The sequence below is a fragment of the Monopterus albus genome, unplaced genomic scaffold (genome assembly GCF_001952655.1).
Source record: "Monopterus albus unplaced genomic scaffold, M_albus_1.0 scaffold82.1, whole genome shotgun sequence".
Taxonomy (NCBI): domain Eukaryota; kingdom Metazoa; phylum Chordata; class Actinopteri; order Synbranchiformes; family Synbranchidae; genus Monopterus; species Monopterus albus.
The window spans coordinates 1804443-1826267 of NW_018127962.1; the positions used below are offsets into that span (position 1 = coordinate 1804443).

The 21825-nt window shown below is 41.6% G+C and overlaps 1 protein-coding gene across 1 annotated transcript in view; it reads right to left on the reverse strand.

The window, feature by feature from the left end:
• Positions 1 to 4479: 4479 nt before the first annotated feature.
• The window catches only part of elp2 (elongator acetyltransferase complex subunit 2), a 24967-nt gene continuing 7621 nt past the window's right edge, over positions 4480 to 21825 (reverse strand). The window contains exons 10-22 of the mRNA XM_020606961.1: positions 21708 to 21808; positions 16262 to 16393; positions 15553 to 15702; positions 14375 to 14566; positions 14044 to 14113; positions 13785 to 13880; positions 12217 to 12274; positions 11165 to 11237; positions 10236 to 10428; positions 8143 to 8264; positions 7641 to 7783; positions 6027 to 6140; positions 4480 to 5450 (exon numbers count right to left, since the gene is read on the reverse strand). Coding sequence (XP_020462617.1) covers positions 5255 to 5450; positions 6027 to 6140; positions 7641 to 7783; positions 8143 to 8264; positions 10236 to 10428; positions 11165 to 11237; positions 12217 to 12274; positions 13785 to 13880; positions 14044 to 14113; positions 14375 to 14566; positions 15553 to 15702; positions 16262 to 16393; positions 21708 to 21808 — 1640 coding nt within the window. The 3' untranslated portion in view covers positions 4480 to 5254. The remainder of the gene's footprint in view (positions 5451 to 6026; positions 6141 to 7640; positions 7784 to 8142; positions 8265 to 10235; positions 10429 to 11164; positions 11238 to 12216; positions 12275 to 13784; positions 13881 to 14043; positions 14114 to 14374; positions 14567 to 15552; positions 15703 to 16261; positions 16394 to 21707; positions 21809 to 21825) is intronic.

The following is a 21825-nucleotide window of genomic DNA, read 5'->3' on the forward strand; positions in this document are numbered from 1 at the left end:
GGTAGGTGTGTTAATTTGGCTGTCAGTCCTGCAGCTATGAAGACATCCGCGGTTAAAAAAAAAACATCTCTACTGTTTTCTCACTGCATCTAACAAGAATTATTCCTATGTCTAGCATGCCTTGCCAGGTACTTGGGGTAAGACCAAAATGCACAACAAAAACACACATGTTCACAATCTTTAGTGACTAGTCACAGCTGCCAAATGTGCTGTAGCTGAGTTAAACATCTTGATTTTTCACTCCAAAGGCGGAAAATTAAAATGGAGGGAAGTGCACCCACATATTATTATGGCAGTCAGTTAACATTTAGAATAAACTGGCATACAAAAGGCACACACACAGTGAGGGAGCTGGGTGCTGCCCTCACATAGAGATGCACTGCGAAGGAAGAATGCATTTGTAATGAAAAGCCTAGTATGTTGAAATCAATAAATAATTGAACTCTGGGAGGAACAGGATGAGTGTGTGCCTGAGTGTGTTCCTGATGGTGCCCCTGTGTGTTTGCATTTATGTTTTCTGGCATTTATGTGTGTCCTGTGTGTCTGCGCATGTATCCTGAGCTTTTTTTTTTCCTTGCTTTCAAATAATTAGCATTTGGGTGTTCGACACGGTGGAGCAGCTGACTGGACAATACTGTACACATTCATTAATTTACTTTGGCTAAACAGAATGTGGGCATTTTAAAGAGAAGAAACGCAACAAGAATAAATATCAAGAGCGCCCCTTTACCCAGATTACACACTTTCCTTTTATTGTTCTGTATGTAGCCAAACATGGTGACTCAAAAAATGAATATGAAGTATTCAAAGATATTCTGGTCATATTTCACACTAAAATAATATGCTTATGGTTGTGGCCCTTGTTAGTACAACTCGGCAGCACATGACTCGAACCTAAGCTTTCAAACTCTTTAATGTCTATGCTGCTTCTTGCTAATTCAAAGATAACCACAAATTTTGTAGCGTTGCATCCACAGGAAGAAACGATCCAATGTCTGTAAATACTACATGACCTTTTTATCTCATCTCAGCAGGCTCATGCTGTGCAAATGGAAGGTGGGTTGATTTAGTTGACTTGGGTGTCAGTGAAATCAGAGGCTCCCATATACCCTCCTTCAAATGAGATGGTTCCTTTGGAGAAATGAAGGTTTGGGTGAAGACAAGACTGGCAAGTACCTGTTTCACAAATGTGTCCATATTAGATGGCATTGACCTGGAGAAAGCACTTCTATGACAGTTTTTACATCACAATAACTTTATTTTATGATGGTGTAGGAATGTAAGATCAAGGTCACCCTATATTTACTGATGGTTCGTGGCTGCTATTCACCAAAATTGTGCACACTTTTCTGTAGTCAATAAGATCTTTTCAGCTAATTCTAAAGGCATGGTTTTAGCCCACTCCACTGTGACAGGTTCATTGACTAAAATTAAGTTGCACTTTGATTTCAATCTTTTGGACCAGTGTTAGTTATGTCTAGCTTACTCTAGCAAACCTCACTGTGCTGTAGGAAGCATGAAGGCTGGAACAGACACACACTCCCAAATGCAACTATACTCTGACCCACCACTTCAATAGTCACACCTGTACAATTGTATTTGCTTCAGTACAACACTTTCACCTTAACATCTGTGATGATGAAGCTCAAAATGTTTGTTTTTGGTGAAATTGTCATAAATGTATAAATTCAGTTGTAAGTTTTAAGTCTCTTGTATGGAGCTGAGGAAGACAAAAAAACAGCCGCACCTCTAAATATAATGTAGTCCAGTACAACACCACCTTTAACTGACCTCAATAATAAACATATAATTGAATTTATACATTTATGAAAGTTTCACCAAACATTTTGAGCTTCATAAACACAGGCGTTAACATGAAAGTGTTACCCTGAACTGCATACAATTGTACAGGTGTACCTAATAAAGTAGCCAGTCAGTGTAGCTTATACCAACGTACGACTCCATCCCAAAACAGAGTAAGGCAAGAGTGCACACATACTGTACACACATACACAGCAAGAAAAAGTAAGTGGAGAATTTGGAATTACCTGGTTCACATGCTGTAGTCATAAAATGTGGTCCAATCTTCACCAAAGTATGTGCTTAAGCTAATATAGCACACAAAATTCAAATTTTTCATGTCTTGAACTCGGCCATTCAACATTCAATATGCTGGTGGAAAACTATGCGAACCCTTGGATTTAATAACTGATTAAAGCTCCTTTGACAGCATTAACCTCAAACGAACACTTCCTGTAGCTGTGGATCAGACCTGCGTAATGTTGAGGAGGAATTTTGGACCACTCTTCTTCACAGAGCTGCTTCAGCTCAGACATATTCCTAGGATGTCTCGTGTGAATGGTTCTCTGTGCTTATTCTACAGCATCCCTGTTGGGTCGAGCTCTGGGCTCTGACTGGGCCACTCCACATGGCAGATCATGGCAGATTTTTCTGCCCATGCACAAGATCTCTGGATATTCTTAGCAAATAATGGGGTTTTGTATTTCATAATGAGAAAATATGTCAAGCAGCGCTGCATCTCCCTGATGTGTTTTTAATTGTTGTTGAACATTGGAGGTCTATAGTACAAGCTTATCCAGGATTGACAGATCGACAGACATTAACAGTGAGCAGAAGCAAATCATAGTTGGTTTTAATCTCTGTATGGGGACTGTTGAAAATAATGTTAATATAGAAAATGAGCGGCCTCATCCTTTAAAGCTTGCTACAGTAGTGTTTTTGGACAGTGTCAACTCTCTGAGAAACATGTCTTCAGGTTTAATATCAAAATTAAAACATCGTCACTGTAAAGTACAGTGAAGGGAGCGCCAGGATGTAGGGCTGCTTTGCTGCCTCTGGGCCTTGACAGCTGCCATCATGGAGGGGAAAATGAATTCCCAAGTTTATCAAGGAATCCTACAGCAGTTGGGTGATGCAGCAGGACAGCGACCTTAATCACTGAAGTAAATCTATTACAGAATGGCTTTAAAACAAGAACATCTACCATGTGGAGTGGCCCAGTCAGAGCCCAGAGCTCGACCCAACAGGGATGCTGTAGAATAAGCACAGAGAACCATTCACACGAGACATCCTAGGAATATGTCTGAGCTGAAGCAGCTCTGTGAAGAAGAGTGGTCCAAAATTCCTCCTCAACATTACGCAGGTCTGATCCACAGCTACAGGAAGTGTTCGTTTGAGGTTAATGCTGTCAAAGGAGCTTTAATCAGTTAACCAAATATTAAATCCAAGGGTTCATTTAGTTTTTCCAGCAGCACTTTGAATGTTTAATGGCCGAGTTCAATAAAGACATGAAAAATTATGATTGTGAGTGTTATTGGCTTCGGCACATTGTGTTTTGTCTATACCTGTGACTTAGATGAAAATTGGATTACATTTTATGACCAAATCACGTATAAAACCAGGTCAATCATAACGGTTCACTTCTTTTTTTTTTTTTTTTCCTTGCCACTGTATACTGCAGCACACTAACAATCGACCCTGAACTCCATTTCCCTTAAAAACATGTTTTTATCACACTTTCTTTGTCTTACTAAAAACTTAAATGTCACAATTTTAATGCTGTAAAAAAAGTAGTTCATTTTCATTAAAATCTCCCACCTGGGAGAACTGACTCAGAAGCATAATGATACAGCCTATTCATCTCTAGCACTCCCTCATTCAGTCCCCTTCTACAACAGTGTTAACCTTTGTTAGCAGTTTATTACCTGTGACACCGGTCACCAGTTTCCCCAGTAATTTGCACAATTTCTAATCCCTCCTCAGTACCACATTAAGGCAATCCAACACCATTAAGACTAGTGGTCCAGGGGACATGGGAGAGGACATGAGAAAGGAGCATATCCCATATGTATTAGTATGCCATTGAGAGCAAAGAGCTGAGAGAGCTTCTCACATAAATGCACTGAGGAAACTCCCCAGCAAGATGATCATTCAGGTCTAAATTGAAACATCACCGGTAATAATTCAATAATTACGTAATGTTATTTATGATGTGAAAAATGCTTTTATGTGGCCATATTGTCCCAAAACCTCATTTCAGTCTTTGAAAAAGTGCTATTTCCTGGAGGAGAGCGTGTGGCCCGGCTTGACTGATGACTCCATACATACCAGGATACGTGATTAGAGAGAGAGTTATGGCCAGCACTTACAAACCTCTGCAGATAAATTTATGGCTGAAGTACTCGATAATGGCGGCACACCTGGGTGAACCCACAGTAAATTCCATACATGGACAACTTCTGTCCTTGAGAATTCTGTTAAGGTCGCTTAGACTCCAAAAGCAGATGCACGTTCATCTAAAGCTGCAGCACCCAATAGCTGCTGCACTGATTTATCCTCGGATGCTGTAATGTTTGTAGCGCTGCCTGTGAAGGATCATATTCATGTTTGTGTAACTTAATGCATGTAGTTCCCACAGTGGGAACACAGGCTAATTCTGAATAGACAAGTGCATTACCATTATTGTTTTTATTTGTTATAATAAGGCAAATGCAGACAGTGTGATTGCTAATGCAAACTGCACAAGTCTGTGGATTCATACAGAAAAAAATGAAAAACGCTGGCTGGAAAATAAAATATAAAAAAATAAAAATCGAAAACACAGCAACAGAACTTGCAAAATTATTAGTTGTACTGTATGTCAAGACTTTTAGTAACTGGGTTAAACCATAAAAACATGTCCCTTTTAAGGTAGCACCGCTACCCATGTTCAACCTGTATTTAACAGTTGTGTGATTTTACAATCGGTACAACTTCATTTAGAGACCGAAGACATTAACTGGTCATAAAACAAATAAACACCATGCATACTGTGCAATTAATGACATCTTTAACAACCAGAATGAAAAGCCACCATGACCTAATCACTTCCTTGATTTGTTGCTGTAAGAACAGTTCACTATATAAATGTTTACTTTGATAGCCTGCCTTAATATTTGATCTGTATACTGTAGATATCCTGCAGCATCTTCTTCTCTGAATCTAAAACAAGTCATGGTGTTTTCACCATCTTACTTCCACCCATCACACATGTTCAGATGCCTGCAGACAGACTGCAGGCTATTGTGTGCTGTGGGTTTATCCTGTGAGTGACCCGTGACTTAACCAGCTGTCACAGGGAGTGAATGGCTTGCCAGCGAGCAGCTGTGGCTTTAGTGGCCCAGTCAGGCCTGTGGCCCTCAGTCCAAGCGTCTCTCTGGGTGTGAGAGACAGAATAGTGTCAGTGTTGCTGGTGCTAAAGAGCCCGTTTGTTGATGTTGAAGATTTTGACAGAGTGGTCAGCACTAGCACTGGCAAGCTGGACCCAGGAGCTGTCCTCCTCGATTTCACTTTTTCCGCCAGTCTGTCTATCCCTCTTGTTGTTGTCTCGACCTGCTCGGCCAGCCCTGGGCCTCCAGCGGAGCCTCTTGACCGCTAAAGCATGGCTTTGTCTATGAAAGGGCAGGATGAAGGGAAACCACAGGATACTGCTCTAGATGGCAGCAAGCATTCGAATAAATACCCAAAATGCCTACTATACACTAATGTACTACTGTACCATCTCCCTCATTATCATAACCAATACTTGTTAATGTTAACCCTTTAACAAAACCCTAACCTTAAACCGAGTCGAGATTCTGAAATGTTATGATTTACGTTTTGAGACTTTCATTTTGTCCCTAAAAAGGCCAAGTCCCCACAGTATGGCTGTGTAAACAGATATACAAAGGATGGTAAATTGGTTAAACTAAATTGATTTCATAAATGACAAAGATGTGGTCTTAAGTCTTATGACAGATACAAGACAGATTCGGATCTCAAATTCCCTTCCTGAGTTCTGCAGATGATTACATATCCATTTGGGATACAACACCCACAGAAATGGACTACAGTACCTGGAGATTCCTTCTCCCATCTGCTGCCAAGCCCTAACCCAACAGCAAGTATCTGCATCTCAGCAGCTAAACTGAGGTCACGCTAATGTTGCATATGAACTGTGGTTGTGTGTGTCTGTGCTCTAAGGATACGAGGTGTCCGTTTCTCCGCAGATGCTCCAGTCGTGTCCGCCGGCGGGCTCCTGGCTGGCGCTCCACCTGTACAGCAGGATTCTGCCGCACTCCAAGCCAACTGCCAGCAGGTATCTGAACCAGAACACACCTCATGTACTACACCAGAACAAACTTTCACTGACTACATTTATTCCTATCACAAGATTGAAATTTTTTTTTTTCTCTGGGGCTTTTATGGATTCTTCTTTTAATGTGGCTGCCTGCTTTTCATGCCATGACAGATAAATCTTTATTTCCATCAGTACCATTCACTAGCTTAAGGTGCCCTCAAATGAATAAAGGTATCACAAAGACTCAGCTGGAGCAAAATAGTGAATTTAAAAATATATATATATTGTAGTGCTCTGTTTTACTATTTGTAGAGATAATTCACATGTTGTTGCTGTGAGCCATTTTAGTCATTAGCCAACTAATTTCCTCCACCCAGCTGCACTGGATGCTGCTATTAACACAGCTTTAAAAACTATTTCTTGGAATTGTACCTTCAAATTCACAAGGAGTGTGTTTACATGGACATGAGTGTCCTGATTATGGTTGGGTTTTTGAAGTATCATGTTTTTGTGTTTGTGCATGTAAACGTCATAATCCCATTTTCAGAGCCCTGGATAAATGCTTAACCTGGCTTTGAGAAACCCAAATATGCTAGGTGGGTTACTCTGAAAGAAACCAGGATGCTGCTGCATGTATACATCTTATCTAGGTTTCTGAGCATTCCAAATTATCTGTACAGGCGCAGCTGCAGCATCCAAGTGACTTAAGATAAACAGAAATGGTGTCGGTAACAGACGCACCTCAATTTTGGAGCAGTAGTTTTTGTTTTGCAATTTATTGGAATTTTGTCTTTTGGTAATGAAAGAAGTAATTGGTCATTTAGATAGAAAGCATAGAAATGCTGACCTCTTCACATCTGTAGTGGACAAGTTAGCTACAGGACGCTGATTAACGAGTGAGATCATGATGGAAAATCCTGACAAAAAATTACTACATGGCCAGACATCAAAATAGAAGAAGTGGGTCTAGTCCAATAATTTTCAAATACTGGTTAACATGCTTGGTCACTGTCTCACTTTCCACCATAGAGGACAGAGGAGTTGACATCAGGTTTCCCTGTCCAACAGATATGGTTATTAACATTAATGCCTAGGTTATCCTCAGTCTTTTCCATTAAGAAAAACAAACATACAGTTGGGAAACATTTTCCTAATTATGAATTCATATTGATGGATACAGAAGATGACAGAGCTGAGGAGGCTGAAGGTTTAGTGGTCATCAGTAACCAGTAGTTAAGATGTATATAGGGATATGCATACTCTGATTTCTGTGTTCCATGTAAACACCACATGTCGACTACAATCAAAACTGAGATATTCTTAATGACCGTGATACTCATGTCCATGTAAACACACTCCCTGTGTTTTCAGGGGTCAGGAATTAAGTGAGATTCAGATGGTAATTTTTGTAAAAGCCTTCAACACAGACAACCATATGACCAGTAAGGTGATGCCTTTTTATAAATTTGGCCATAGCACAAAAATTAAATAGAAGGTTGAATGTGTGTGTGTGTGTGTATACCTGTTATCACAGCAGAGCTCAGGACAGAACGCCACAGCAGTAGCAGAATCACCCACATCCAAGATGGAGGAACAGGGTTTAATATCAAGTAGAAGCGCAGGGTCTCCAGAGTCCTCAAATCTGCATGGGCCCCACACTATCAGCTGGACACACACACAAAAACTTGAATGAGAAATCAAAAAAATAGATATCAGTTTCATGCCAGTTTATCATCTTCAAAAAACATTGACAGGTGTTTCGGTCAAGGCCTCGTGCTCACTGTCCAACAATAAATCAGAAAACTTAAGGTGCACTAGAAGTTGAACCAAGCAAAAAAAGAAAAGCCTTTGGGTGCTCTTAGGTGGAGAAAGAAATATGTACCCTGGTTAGGTCGAAACAGTCTGTGTTTTATACACCCGATCAAATAAAGGCTTTTTATCATATTCCTTGCTCCACCCAAAGGAGTGCCTGAAGGTTTTTCTTTTTTTTATTTTAATGAATGAACCCAGCATCTGAAAATTACCTTCTTATCCCGACTTGACGTCACAAAATATTTGCTGTCAGCGCTCCAGTCACATGACCAGATGATTCGGGTGTGTATGGCTGTGTCCTTCCCTGTGCGTGCGTGCAGAGAGAACTGGGGCTCTGCATGGAAACAAACAAGAACCGAGATTAGATTAAAAAAAAAAAAATAACTGTTCAAACTCAGAAGTCTTATTTATTACTATTTATTTCATCTATACAATTTTTGAAAAATGATATAGCAGTCGAACGTTTCCCATGATGGTAACATGACATCAGCATGCGGAAGTTGCTGCCTCACTGCTCTGTAGGAACAAAGTCACGCGAGTGACAAACAACCCAACAAGACAGAGCACCTCATTCCAGCCCTCTATTTCAGTCAGCTTTAGTTTATGACTTGCTGCTGTTTATTTCCACAGCCTGAGTCATTTCAGACCCCAGATTGGTTTTCCCCAGAGATCTTGTTTGTATGCTGCTGGCAGCTGCCTGTCTGTGCTTCCGCACTAATGCTGCTCTCCACTGGCACACACACATATACACACACACACATACACACAATAGAACCAGTATGTACACGCAGCCGTAAAACCATAGTGTTACCACAAAAGTCTGAGTTAACCACCGTGTCGTGTCTGTCTGTACGCTCACAGCACTCTCCTTCTGCAAAACGCACACATATTTAAGGGTGGGTTGTTTAGGGCACACAGGTGCTGCACCTCCACCTCCTTCCATTAATGCTCTCATCTGAGGACCCTGAGGGGCACGACACTATAGGATAGGCTATTCAGTCCAACTACACAGATGGAAACCAGAGACAGAGTAAAAGAGGAGACATGATCAGTTTAGTCGCAAAACACATCACGGGGATAAAAGAGTGGCACATAAGAGATAAGGGTACTTAGACGGAAAGCTGTACAAAAAACAAAGAAAAGGGAAGAGAGAGAAGTTATTTTAATGCAGGTGTCAGAGTGCTGGGCCCATGAGAAAGAAGCAGATGGAGGGAGGGGGATGTGGAGAGACAGCAGGTACGAGGAAGAGAAGTGGTGATGACAGAGGGAGTCCGTTTGTTAGATCAGCTCCGACTTTGTTTAACCTTCCCTGGTCTGGCCTTTTAACACTGCCTGTGTGTTCTTGACACGCACAGTCACCTTGACTGATTCAGCAGCCAACCTGAGCAGACAGGACCTCCCAAACACACCATCCTGCCTCTCTGCACTCCACCATACAGGCAAACAACAGAGTGCAGAACTGGTTAGCCTCCATCAGTGCCCATTAAGACCAATCCTGATGTGTCACCAGGTGCAGGTGGGAGGTTAAATGTCAAGTCCCCCTCAACTTGGACGCAGGATCGGGTTATTTGTCTGAGATTCTCGCTCTCTCTCTTGTTTACAACAGGGGCCCAGCAGGAGGTGAATGGAGTTTGAGGGCACTGGCCAGTACAGGTGCTGATCCCATATCAGTTCTTGGTTTTCTGTTAGCTCCAGGATTTTAATTATGTTCTTTCTTCTAGAATGATTGTGGCAGCTTTTCTGTATTGACAGTGACTAAGAAACAGTTTAGCGTGAATAGATCACATGTGGCCCATGTTGATAAAACCTCTCAAAACTGACAGTGGTGAATCGTGTGAAAATCTCCAGTTTAAAGCAATGACAACCCAAAGTATACATGGGAGGGTGGCACAGTTAGTGTGGTCAATTTACATAAATATGCAGAGGAAAATCTGGTTAAATTTAAAATTAAATAAATAATCCATCCTTTATCAGCTCTGTTTTGGCTCTTCACAATATTAACCGAGGGAGTCCTTCCAATTAGGACAGCTTGAATCTGATTTGGAACAAATCTGCTCAGTGGGTTTACCTTATTTTAATTAATTAGTATTATTGAAGCTGGTGCTGTCTGCCAGTAGGCTCCAATATAGTCTCTGTTTTGAAATTCTCTCAAACATATTAATTACATTTTTTTTTCAAAGCAACATGAAAAGCTATCTCCCACTAAGCTGTAGTGCATCTGAAAACAAAATAAGGAGAACTCCAAACATAGTATCCTTTAAGGTGGACCCCTCAGTGTCCAGTGTCCATCCCCCCCCCTTCTCACCAGGACTTTCAGGTGTGGGCAGGTCCCGTCTCCATAATGACCAGGTACGATCACGAGAAACAGCCAACAGGAATTGTGTGTCAGGTGAGAAGGCCATCTGGGTGACGGTGAGGGTGTGGCATGGCAGTGTCTGCAGCTGATGCCATGTTGTCGTGCTCCACAGCAGCACTGCTGCATGCTCGGATTTAGATGCCTGGAAAGACAGTTGAGATTAGTTGCATCTTTAAAAATCCATGTGCTGGAAAAAATAAAAAGTGGGTTGAGGGACAGGGATGGTCATGGTAGGAAATAACAGGAAACATGATTGTGAGGGGAGATAGGTGTAAAGCAAAGAGGGGCAGAGGAAAGAGTTGCACAGGAGTTGCAAGGTTTTAGAGAAAATGGGAGAAGTTCTTCCACCAGAAAGTTCCTGGTACTTTTTGTTCCCAGGAACTAAACTCCTGGGGTAAAAGTCACTTAAGCGCATTATGATTTGGATTTCACAGCAGGGCTGAAGCCTTGGAAAGATTAGACAAATTGATTACTGATGTAAAAGTGTTACCATCGGCAGCGGGGCGTTAACTAGTGCGCAGTATTTAGCCAATCAGCAACATTCAGCAAAGCAGTCTTTGCTCCAATAGTTTTTGGACCCTCTGAAAGTACTACGCCCTGACTAGGGACTTCTTTTTGGAAGACAGACAACACACACATACAGTATATGATGGCTACCAGCTGTGTCTGTACCTCTCTCTGTACAACCAAGGGCAGGACAAGGCACGTGTATCAGTACCTGACTGACAGCAGCATTGAGTGTGTGTGTGTGTGTTAGGGTGTGAATATGTGCATATACATCATGGTGCTCTATCTTCTCCGATCTAAAGCCCTTTGCTGAGGAGGTCATGTAGTTCACACTGTGGCACGGTCTCTGTCTTTGGTCTCATCACACTGACCTTGCATGCGGATGCCACCACCATCCTGGAGCTGTCAGATGCTAGACAGAACATCTCAAAGCCATGGCCGTACCTGGAGGACGCAGAGGACAACAGTCACACAGAGATAAATCACAAGCAGGAACACTGAATATGCGGAGGGACACAAAGGACCCGAAAGACAGACACAACACAGACAGGGCGCCAAGTCTGACAAAGTATCCTGTTATTCCTCAGCGTCACCCTGACAAGCTTCCAGACTCAAACCATCTCTGCTTGTTGACAGGTAAATAAGCAGACAGAGTGTGAAATTAAAATACTGATTTGCAATGACTGGCTCTTCTCCTGCTGTCAGAGATGAACAATGAATATGCTCCAGCTAATCACTCTCAGCCTAATTACTTTTAGCTTGCTGACTATCGCCTGGTTGCTTTAAAATCATCAACAAAGTGAAACAGAAATCACATTTCTCCCCGACCAGGAAGCTTTCGAACGCTGCAGCAATTTGGTCATGACAGTGCGACTATTATTTATGCCACAAAGATAATTTGGCCACTTACTCATTTTAATGTTTCTATTAGGTACTAAATCTTTCAAGGTATTGAAGCCAAATAGAGGTAGAAAAATGCTTTTCGACACGCACAATACTCACACCTTGAATAAATGGCCACGCCATATGTCATATTTGTGGCAGATTGACTGGTAAATGGATTTAACATTGGCCACAGATGGATGCAATCTATTCAGCCTGGCGAAGAGGCTCATGGGATGGCAAGAAGCTGGACACTGATTGGCTGATAAATACAAGAAGGGGACCAACAGTCTGGGGAATTTCATTATTTTCAGACACAGTAAACCCTTTGGACAAAACCAAACAAACGGTTCCATTTGGAAATGTTGCTTCATTAAGAGAGACATGGAAACTCTGACACCTTTATAGGGAGAGGAAATATATACAATGGAAATACGTTGTGGAGATTCTGGATATTGCTTCTACTAGCAGGTAACTGAAACTTGAGACAAGCTGAGTGGGTTTGGATACACTGCTAGAGGGGAAACACTTGAATACTCACAGTTTCTGGACCTCGGGCCACAGTGTGTTCTGGAGAAGATGATCCTCTGGTGGCGGCTCTGCTCACACACACACACACACACACACACACACACAGTAAACTACAGAATCCTTACATAACTCATTTACAAAACCATGAAAACTGAGCCGTTTTAAAATTCAAATACAGCCAGTTTCCAATTTGCTAGATGAGAATTACACCCACGTGGCTTTTATAATTAACCTCTTCTAAATCCCTGTACTGTTAACCCATAAAAGTGACAGTGTGTGCATGAGACAGGCATGGTTGAAGTCAAGTCAAAGGGGGAAAATAAGAGTTAATTCCATAAGGACAGACAGAGTAAGCTGCATAGTAGACTGAGAACATGATTGAACACCTTAACACAATGTTCCCTCACATTCCCAGCTTCTTTAGCAACATGCTACTTGCTTCTTTTCCCCTAGAAAAGCCATTTTGGAAAAAAAACTACATCTTTATTTCCAATTCTTAATGGCTGCTGGGTTTGAGGGGGATCAGATCTAGCTGTCTGCCTTTGCATTGCATGTAACTGAAAACTACACGGCTTGTGTTTTTCTTACCGATCGACTTCCCATTTTGCCTAATTATTCATTCGTCTCCTGCCTGCGGAAACCAATCAAAGGAGTGAAAATGCATTGTTAACAACAGTCTCTGCACTTGGCTGCTCCCTACATAGCCCGGGGTCATCGATACTTAAACTTCGCATTCACATAAGCCTGCTTTCTAATTAGTATTGCAGATTAAGGAGTGGCTTCAATCATGCTGATGACAGCCCTTCATACCCTCTAGCCCAGGGGTTTTAAAGCACTGTTACACATTCTCTTCATGTCATTCTCATACATTTCTCATCTGCCCAGTTTCCTACAGTTAGTTTCTCTGAGTTTTCCCTTGTTTCTTGTTTTTCTCTGTGTCCTCTCTGCACATCACTTCAATGCCATTTCCCTTCACATACCTGTCTCCACTGCCTCACTCCCCTTAGCTTTTTAGTTTTTCAGTTGTGGTCTTTTTGTGATAAGAACCTGCAAATTTCCTGTCTTATTCCTGCAGTTCTGTACTTCTACTCACATGACTGCTTGCTATCAAGTAGACTTTAGGCACCATGGGAGTGGAGCAGGGCAAGAGCCAAGTGATGCGATTATATAAAATATGCCAACATTATGAGGTCTCATGGCTTATGCTTAAGTATTATTACGTGTCAGATGGACCCAAAGGGAGATATGAGTAAAGCATAGCAATGTATAGGCCACATACTACGGCGCCTGCTGAGCATCAGCAGTGGAGGTAGATGTATAGGGTTCATCTGTAGTTTTGTCCATAGTCAGAGTTTTAATTTTACATACATCATACTACTGCTGGAACCAAAAATGTCTAAGTCATTATTTAAACACCAAATGTAAATATCTTTGTTCAGTTTGCACTGGGTGTGTCCTAAAACTGGATGGATTACTTATCAGGAAGGGTTAAAGTAGATGTGGGTTTACTCAGACCACTACCATGTGATGGGGAAAAAAAGACGTATTGGAGAAATACTTTCTGGAGCTTTATAGTACCGGTCAGGTTGAGCGGGTGGAAGGAGGACTCCTGGTACTGATCAGATATGCTGTTGAACTGCTCCTTGCCTTCACTGATTTTTGGGACAAGGTCACCTGTAAATTAAAATCCCATTTTTATAAACACTTTTTACTATTATATAAAAGTAATGAAAATACTGAATGGGCTGTAGAAATCTTCAATTTAATAGGGGACAACTGTCATGAAAATTGATTATCAGACCAACCTTGGCCACAACCTGAGCACCGAGTATTTTACCTTGAAATACAGCCTTGTTGGACAGACCCAGGGCAGGTGTGCTGGCTCCTTCTGGAAGGGTGGCAGAGTCCTGGCAGTGAGCAGATAAATGAAGGAGAACGGAGACAAACATCAATAAGTCTGCAGGGCTTTTAAGATGAGTGGGCAGTCCACTCAGCACACTGCTAGAGAACAGAGGATGGAAAAATTTGGTAAGATCTTGATCTTGGACAGAGGGAAAACATGAATTTGGAGGTCATGGAATGAATCAGTTGACTATTTCTATACCTGGAATAAAAATGACTTAAATGTACAGTATAATGACAGATTATTAATTTAACTTGGCACTCACACTGGAGGCCAGCAGCTTTTCTCTTGAAGTCCCTGAGATGTTAGCAAAGTTCTCCACAAAGTTCCGAGGTGCTTGAAAAACTCGCAGGACCTTCTCATCAGCTCCAGACACAAACTGAAACCTTCCAACCATGGCCAGACATTGCATGTCATATCCATGGATCTGTGGCCGTGAGAGTTCATGCCAGGTTGGCTGCAGGGTAATAAAGACACAGAAGGATTTTATTAAGATGCTAATCTAACCATGAAGATCCTAACCAGCTACATATGGCTGCCAGGGTAAGTGCCAGCGTTTCAATAAATCTCTGATGTTGTGGGACTGGGCTTCTTGGCCCTAAATCCAAGTGTTTGAAACCAAGCCAAATGCAACATTGACTCTCCTGTTCAAGTGTTGTTCAGTGTAACATTTCCTGCTTAAGATGCAAAGTGTTCTCATGAGGGATGATTGGAGGGCTACCCTACAAAGGCTGGATTGTGTGGGTTGCATAACCCTTTCCTATGATGTTAGCATTCATTTCAAAGAGCGTCCCGCAGTACTGCCAGGGGTGAACAATCAATCCCACAAAGTCTGGAGTCCTTACTTCAAGAATATATGATGGCCTCTAAGAAACCCTTTATTATTAAGTCACAGCCTACTAAAATTCAATCAGAAAGAGAGCCTAAACATGTTTCAGCAAATGGCAGCAAGCAGAATATTTATTAGGCACTGACTATATCCCACAAAGGTCACCACAGCTGGCCATTGTTAAAAAGAGAGAAGCATACCAAGTAGCCATTGCTTATAGGAGACTAGAAGAAATAGAGGGGTAGATAATGTGAATGGCAAAACATTCCTAAATCCAACTGTCAGCATGTGTAAACCATGACCTCTGTTATCTATGTTTATACTAGAGTAACTTTCCTTTTAAGATCTCTAGTTGTATTAGGGCATTGTGGGTATTACCACACATCAGTGACCACTAATGGATTTACAGAATATTTGCCTGTGTGGTTAAGTACCTTAAATTTTCAGGTATTTGATTCACTGGATTAGCCAAAAACAGGCATTTCCATCTGGATAGTGTGTCTCATTTCTAACTAGAAAAGGTAAAACATTTAAAACCACTAACTAAAAACTACATTTGAGTTATTATTTTCTCCTACTTCAACACGTTATAGCTGATTCTGAGCCTGTTTTACCTGTTGGGCATCTTGTTTCCTCCATGGAGTGAAGAGTCTGGTGGTCTGGTCTGAGCCCACGCTGAGGATGAACTCACCCTCAGGATCCCAGCTCAGGTCCTGGACTGCATTGAAGTGACCTGATATCACAACCCCAGGTCTCCACTCGCCCTAAGCAGAGTACTTAGTTTACAACTTTCAATCACAGAATTTTGTATCCCCACCCCCCCGATGGCCACCAACCCTGCCACATGATGTTAAGCCCCATGATTAGCTTTTCTGATTGGCAATCACATGAGAGTAGCTGATTACAAATTAGGTGTTGCTGTCTACAAAGTCGATCTGTGTTGAAACATCTGAATTCATTATCAGCTCCTTCAGGTTTGTGCTGAACTTTAAATTCACCTGCCAAGTGGGCGTAATTGAAATGGAGTTATCTCTGAACTTGTGTTGTGACTTCAGTCCCTCGCTCTTTCTCAGGGACACCCAACAAAGACATCTACTAATCCAGTCAAAATGAGTGGCAGGCAGGAGACTCGGAGAGACTAATTACACAAATCACCGCCTCTTACACACTATGTAGCAAGACTAAGATGGAATCTCAGTCTACTACTAAAAGTCAAATATTTCTAATGCAAAGCAAAGAAACAATCCTAACATGTTTTGTAACTGAATCAACAATAAAAATACTGACATTATATTGATCTGTAACAAAGGCAGTGACGCTCACTTCTTTGTCTTGGTCCTTGCACCAGAGATGTAACGCTCCATGAAAAGCATGAGCCACAACCATTGAGCCATCTGGACTCATCTGGCAGCCGTAGAAACCCAGAGTGTTTCCACCAACCTCTCCGACACGCACCTGGTGTGGAAAAAACAAACAAACAAAAAAAAAAAAAAACCACGGTGGTGTTGGTCAGAACTAACATCTGCCTTTTCAAAACAGTCATATCTGTCATTAGCTGGGTGAAGACTGTTTTGTTTCTGGGTCAGTCACTAACCTGCTACAGAGAAAAGTGAAAGTAACTTGTAACATCATACAGTAAATGTACATCAGCCACTACATACATTACTAGTCAAAGGTCTGGACACACTTTCCCACTGAAGTAGGCTGTTTTTCTTAAAATGCAGCTATTTAGTACCTGCTCTCATCCTGTATACAGACATACAGTACACTCCTCTGTTCGCTTCCCATAAACAGGGATTTACAGAAAAGGGCGGGAGTTGGGGCTGTCAAACTGGTTGTCTGATTTTTTTTTTTTTTTACTAATATTGGTGGACAGAGGCAGAAAAACTGCAAATTAAGATGACAAGTCAAATGAGAAATTATGCAAAATGGGTTTCATTTCAGTTGAATAAACTGTTGTTTTTTTCAATCACAATAAATGTATCTAATACAAAATGAAAGCAACTGCAGCACAACATATCATATTAAACAATCATGAAAAATGGCAAAGAGAACAAAGAAAGATTGCCACAAATTGGATTTGGGTGAGAGCCTGTGACCCTTGTGTCAGGTCCAGGAAGATCATACAGACAGTGTAAGCTGTCCACTGGGTCTGAGGTACATTGTGTATTCAAATCACTACCTGGAGCAGAGATCCGTTTCCAATTTACAGTAAGTGCAGTTACCGATTACAATTACAAAAAATGTAACTCTGAGGTCATTCTACGTTACTTAAACGTTTTCTTTAGAGTGGAGAACCCAGGTAAACAGACGTGTAGGAGGTAAAACAGAGGGTTAAAACTAAAAACACACTGTTCAACCATCATAAAACGCCTCTCATTAATTCTAAAAATGTAAAAGGGGGTTGCTGTATTCATTCGTCCTTTCAAGAGAACATAAATTACAAACTGCAATAGAGGAAACGAGACAATATCACATCTTGTTGCTTGCATAACAAGTAGGATCCGAGGCAGGAAGGGGGCTAGACAAAAATTATCTGAGATGATGTGGAAATTAATTGAAATATTTACAATCTGGATAAACAAGGCCCCTTGTTTAAGCCACAACTATAACTGGCTTGTACAAGGAAAATGAGAGTCTTGTGAGATTATACTTCAATACTTAACCAGTCAGATATTTACTCAAGGATTTTCACAGTATTTTGTGGAGCAGACCAACTTCTCGCTGCCCATAAGGAATTCAAACAATTAAAAGCTTTATCGGGCCCTGAAAGTAAACTGGGCCCAGAGGGGAGATCCATTCAAATTGATAACAGGAGAACCAATCCTAGAGAGCAGAACACCGCTACCTCAGCTCCACTGTGGTCTTTATTCAGATATGGCTACACTAATATCTTCTCCATCTTTAATTAGCTTGTGCTTTAAATGATATGGACATTGGCTGTGAGGAACTATGAGATGTGGTAAATTCATATTCAAATAATTCAAATCTGAGACGATGTACAGCTTAGTCTGTATCTTTTCTCAAAGCGGGAAGTGAGAGCATGTTTCTCCTGCAGCAGTGACTGCAGGAGAAACACGTAGGAATTTTGGTCCATCCATTACATGTTAAACAAACAGATTAAATGGCTTCACACAAACACACACATTATATCTGTCTACTGCATGTGGCAGTAAAGTGGTGTCCTCAATCATTCAGCCCTCTTAGGGGGCTTGTGTTGGTCATCAATGACCTTCAAAATAATGCCTGTCTGCAGGCTATAGCACAGCGGAACTGATGACAGCGATAAAGGCACGCCTTTACTTTGAATGCCATGATCCTCCAGCCATCCAGAGAGAGAGAGACAGACAGACAGATAGGTAGAGACACTGAGAGGGAATAAGATGCAACATTAAGCAGATTGATTTTAAAATTCTGCACACAAGAGATTGCCGTATATCATGCAAAAACTCACAGAGGCAAAAAGTCATCATCTGTCTTGTTTATGAGAGGGGGGACAATATGGATGCACTGCGTGTCTTATCGCTGGCCAGCGAAGGTGTGGTGGAGGAACAAAACAAGGACAGCGAAGAAGGGCAGGCATATATCATTCTTGGAGGAAGAGGAAAAGGGTCGCGAGCACTGACTGAGCTTTGCCAAGTTGGGAAAATACATACAGGTTTCAACTTTTCTGGCTGGAAATACTGACCGGCATCTCTGCTCTTCAGTTTCTCTTGATGATGAGATGTACAAACTGAAATATGCAATTAAAGACTATTTTAAACACCTGCTAATCTGTTGATTTCAACTGATTAATCCTCAGTCGTTTAGTCTATAAAATGTAAGAACATCCTCTATGCTCAAGTACAGTTTTGAGGTATCTGTACTTTGCTTGAGTATTTTCATTTTCTACTACTTCATACATTGACTTCACTACATATCAGAGGCAAATATTGTTCTTTTCACTCCACTACATTTATAACTTTAGCTACTTTTCAGAACCTAATTGACAACAATCACAGTATAATCATGAGACTTTAAGGGTCTCTGGTGGAAAATATACAATCTCCGCAGGAGTATGCAAAGTACTTCAAATGATAAGCATATAAGATGGTTAAAACTAGCTCCAGCATTACCAGCTGCAACATTAAATGTGATGTACACAATAATATGATTATTATTCATGTTAAATGTGCCATTTTGCATAATGAGTACTTTTAAAAATGTAAGTATATTTTGGTGCCAATACTTTGTACTTTTATTTAAGCAACATTTTGAATGCAGGGCTTTTACTTGTAACTGAGTATTTTTAGACTGTGGTATTGTTACTTTTACTTAAGTAAAGGATCTGAATACTTCTTCCACCACTGTTGCACTGTTTTATAAACTATTAATACAAGTATGAAACAATAGTTTAGGCTGCAATTAAAGTTTCCATTAGACTATACTAAAAGGAAAACCAAATACCTTTGAAGAGGTTTGGGACATTTTTACTGCTTTAGTTAAATCTGTAGACTTTCAAGGTGATGATGAGGAGGAATAAATGCTCCTTGATGTAAGCGTTGCTTTTTTTTCCCCATAGACAATGATTACATGAGCTAACTAATTATCTGATCATGTATTGCTTTATTGGGGATTAGCAAAGTACGGAAAAACTGTTTTATGTCTGGCAATAAATGTTTTCTTGGTATTCGATGTCATTTGTTTGTTTTTAAATGCCTTCACGTGTTTTTTCCAAGCATAAGAACCTTAAACCAGATCCTGCTTTCAGCCCAGCGAATCGCTGGCTCAGCTACTTACAACTGCTAAATTTTCTTTCCACAGAGTAATCACTTTACTAAATTAACACCCATTTAAGCAATAAACAACTCCCCCGTACCATCCAATATTTACCAGCAGTCGCCCAATTTAAAAATATGAACTCATCTTGGTGTTAGTGGCTTTTCCCAACAGCCAAGAGAGTACAAAAGCTGGTGACTGAAAATAAGTTCTCTCTCCAGCACACACAACCTGACAACCCCTTCAGGCATTGCAGTGCCCTGCTGTGGTCAGTCTAACCTGTTAATTACCAGCATGTCTCGTTAGTAAGATGTGCTTTACGCTGCGGTGGGCTCCGGCCACCCCACTGCTAACCCCACTCTCCATTAAATCTCACCAATTACTCTAATCAGTGTGAAGAAGTGGAGCACTTCTTTGTAAAACTCAGCTAATTAAGACACACAGGGCTGGTCATTCAGCGCTGAGGAATCTGCTTTGCCAAAAACTTCAGTGTCCCACAGAAAAGCCTTTGTTAGGCCTATTCAGGTTACGGGAAACACTCAAAAGAGACCAAAGGCTTAACATTTAAAGATGGGACAACATGTATATACAGTTTAATCCACTGACATTTCATCGAGGTGTTTCAGAGCTTCAAAGGCTAAGTCTCCTTTACAGCCAGGGAACCTGTCAGTTCAAAGGCTTTGGCTCTCTGCTGAAAACAGGTCAGAAGGAACATAAATAGTAGAGACACAGATATACTGTGCATTTTCACATTCAACAAAAAAATTGTCATTCCAAGCACTTTTTTCATTTCTGAGAGATAAAGCCTGAACTGTGAGGGAGATCGTCCACACCAGACTTCGTTTCTAACACCCACTGCTGCTTTCCTTTTCCACCAACCACCGTTGTCTCATCACACAGAGAAGAATACGAGACATTAGCGCTGGCTTCAGGCTGTAATCATCGTCCTTTTGTCAGAGAGGAGAGTCAGGACTTCACAGTTGCTCCTTTTTTTGGTCTTTGCTGCTCATCACTGTGGATGTGAATGATGAGATCAAAGGTGCAAAAATGTCACTGGTCAAGTGAGGAATCTTTCTCATCACCTCAGAGTGTGATCACACTCAAGGTGCCCGCCATGGCGAGGTGAGTCGTTTCTGTACAAACGCTCATATGGCGCGCGTGTGTACATTTGTTGGGCACACTGCTGGACGTCTGCATGTGTGAGCATATGCGTCCAATATTTTTGCAGCTCTGCCCATGAGGAAGTATTTAGTCGCACATGTGGAAAGGTAATCTGAGGTTGTCATTTGCAAGTCATGTTAAAGAACAAAAAAGTGGGGCAGATTGATAAAGAAATGCTTTTTCTCTGCAAATTTTTCTCTGTTAAATTTGGCCCCATTCTGGCACAACAGCAGCTGCTGGGAGCTCAGAGAAGCAAGGTGGAGGAAAGAAAAAGGAAAGGAGGAGAGAGACGATGTAAGAGAGGGAGAGAAAGAGATGGAGATAGAGCAAAAGAGGAGAACAAGAGAAGATGACTGAAGGCAGGACTGGGGAGTGAAAGGTAGAGACAGATCACAGAGGGAAAAAATAATAAGGAGAAAGGCAATGTAGAGGCTATGCCATGTATTGCACCGTCCCCTCCATCCTCTGTCGGATGTGTTGGGGGAACGGGCCGTAAAAGACGGGGTTCAGTGCGAGTGAGTGATAGAAGGAAAGATGGGGGAGGACAACCTCAGCTTTCCTAAACTCACATTGGTGCGTTGGGCTCTGTGCCTCTTCACCGCCTGTCTATCACTTCTATTCCTGACACCTCAACGTCAGAGGAGAGTGGAAACCGACGCAGTGGCACTGACAGCAGGATATAGGATAATGGCGGGGGCTCAAGCTCCAGTTCATGTCAAGAGCTACTGAAAGGGAATTTAGCAGAAAGAGTGGGGAAACTGGTGTGCGGGTCTGTGTGGATATGTGTGTGAGCTCTGTGTTCCCTTCTGAGAATGACTGATGCCACGACTGTAGTCCAGTCAACACTGACCTGCTCCACCCAGACTCCAGATCCTTCCTCGGGAGCCCAGAGGATCATGGTTTTGTCCATGGAAGCAGAAAGCAGACTAAGAGGCTGCTGCAGCTCCCCACCTGCAGGGAGAGAGAAA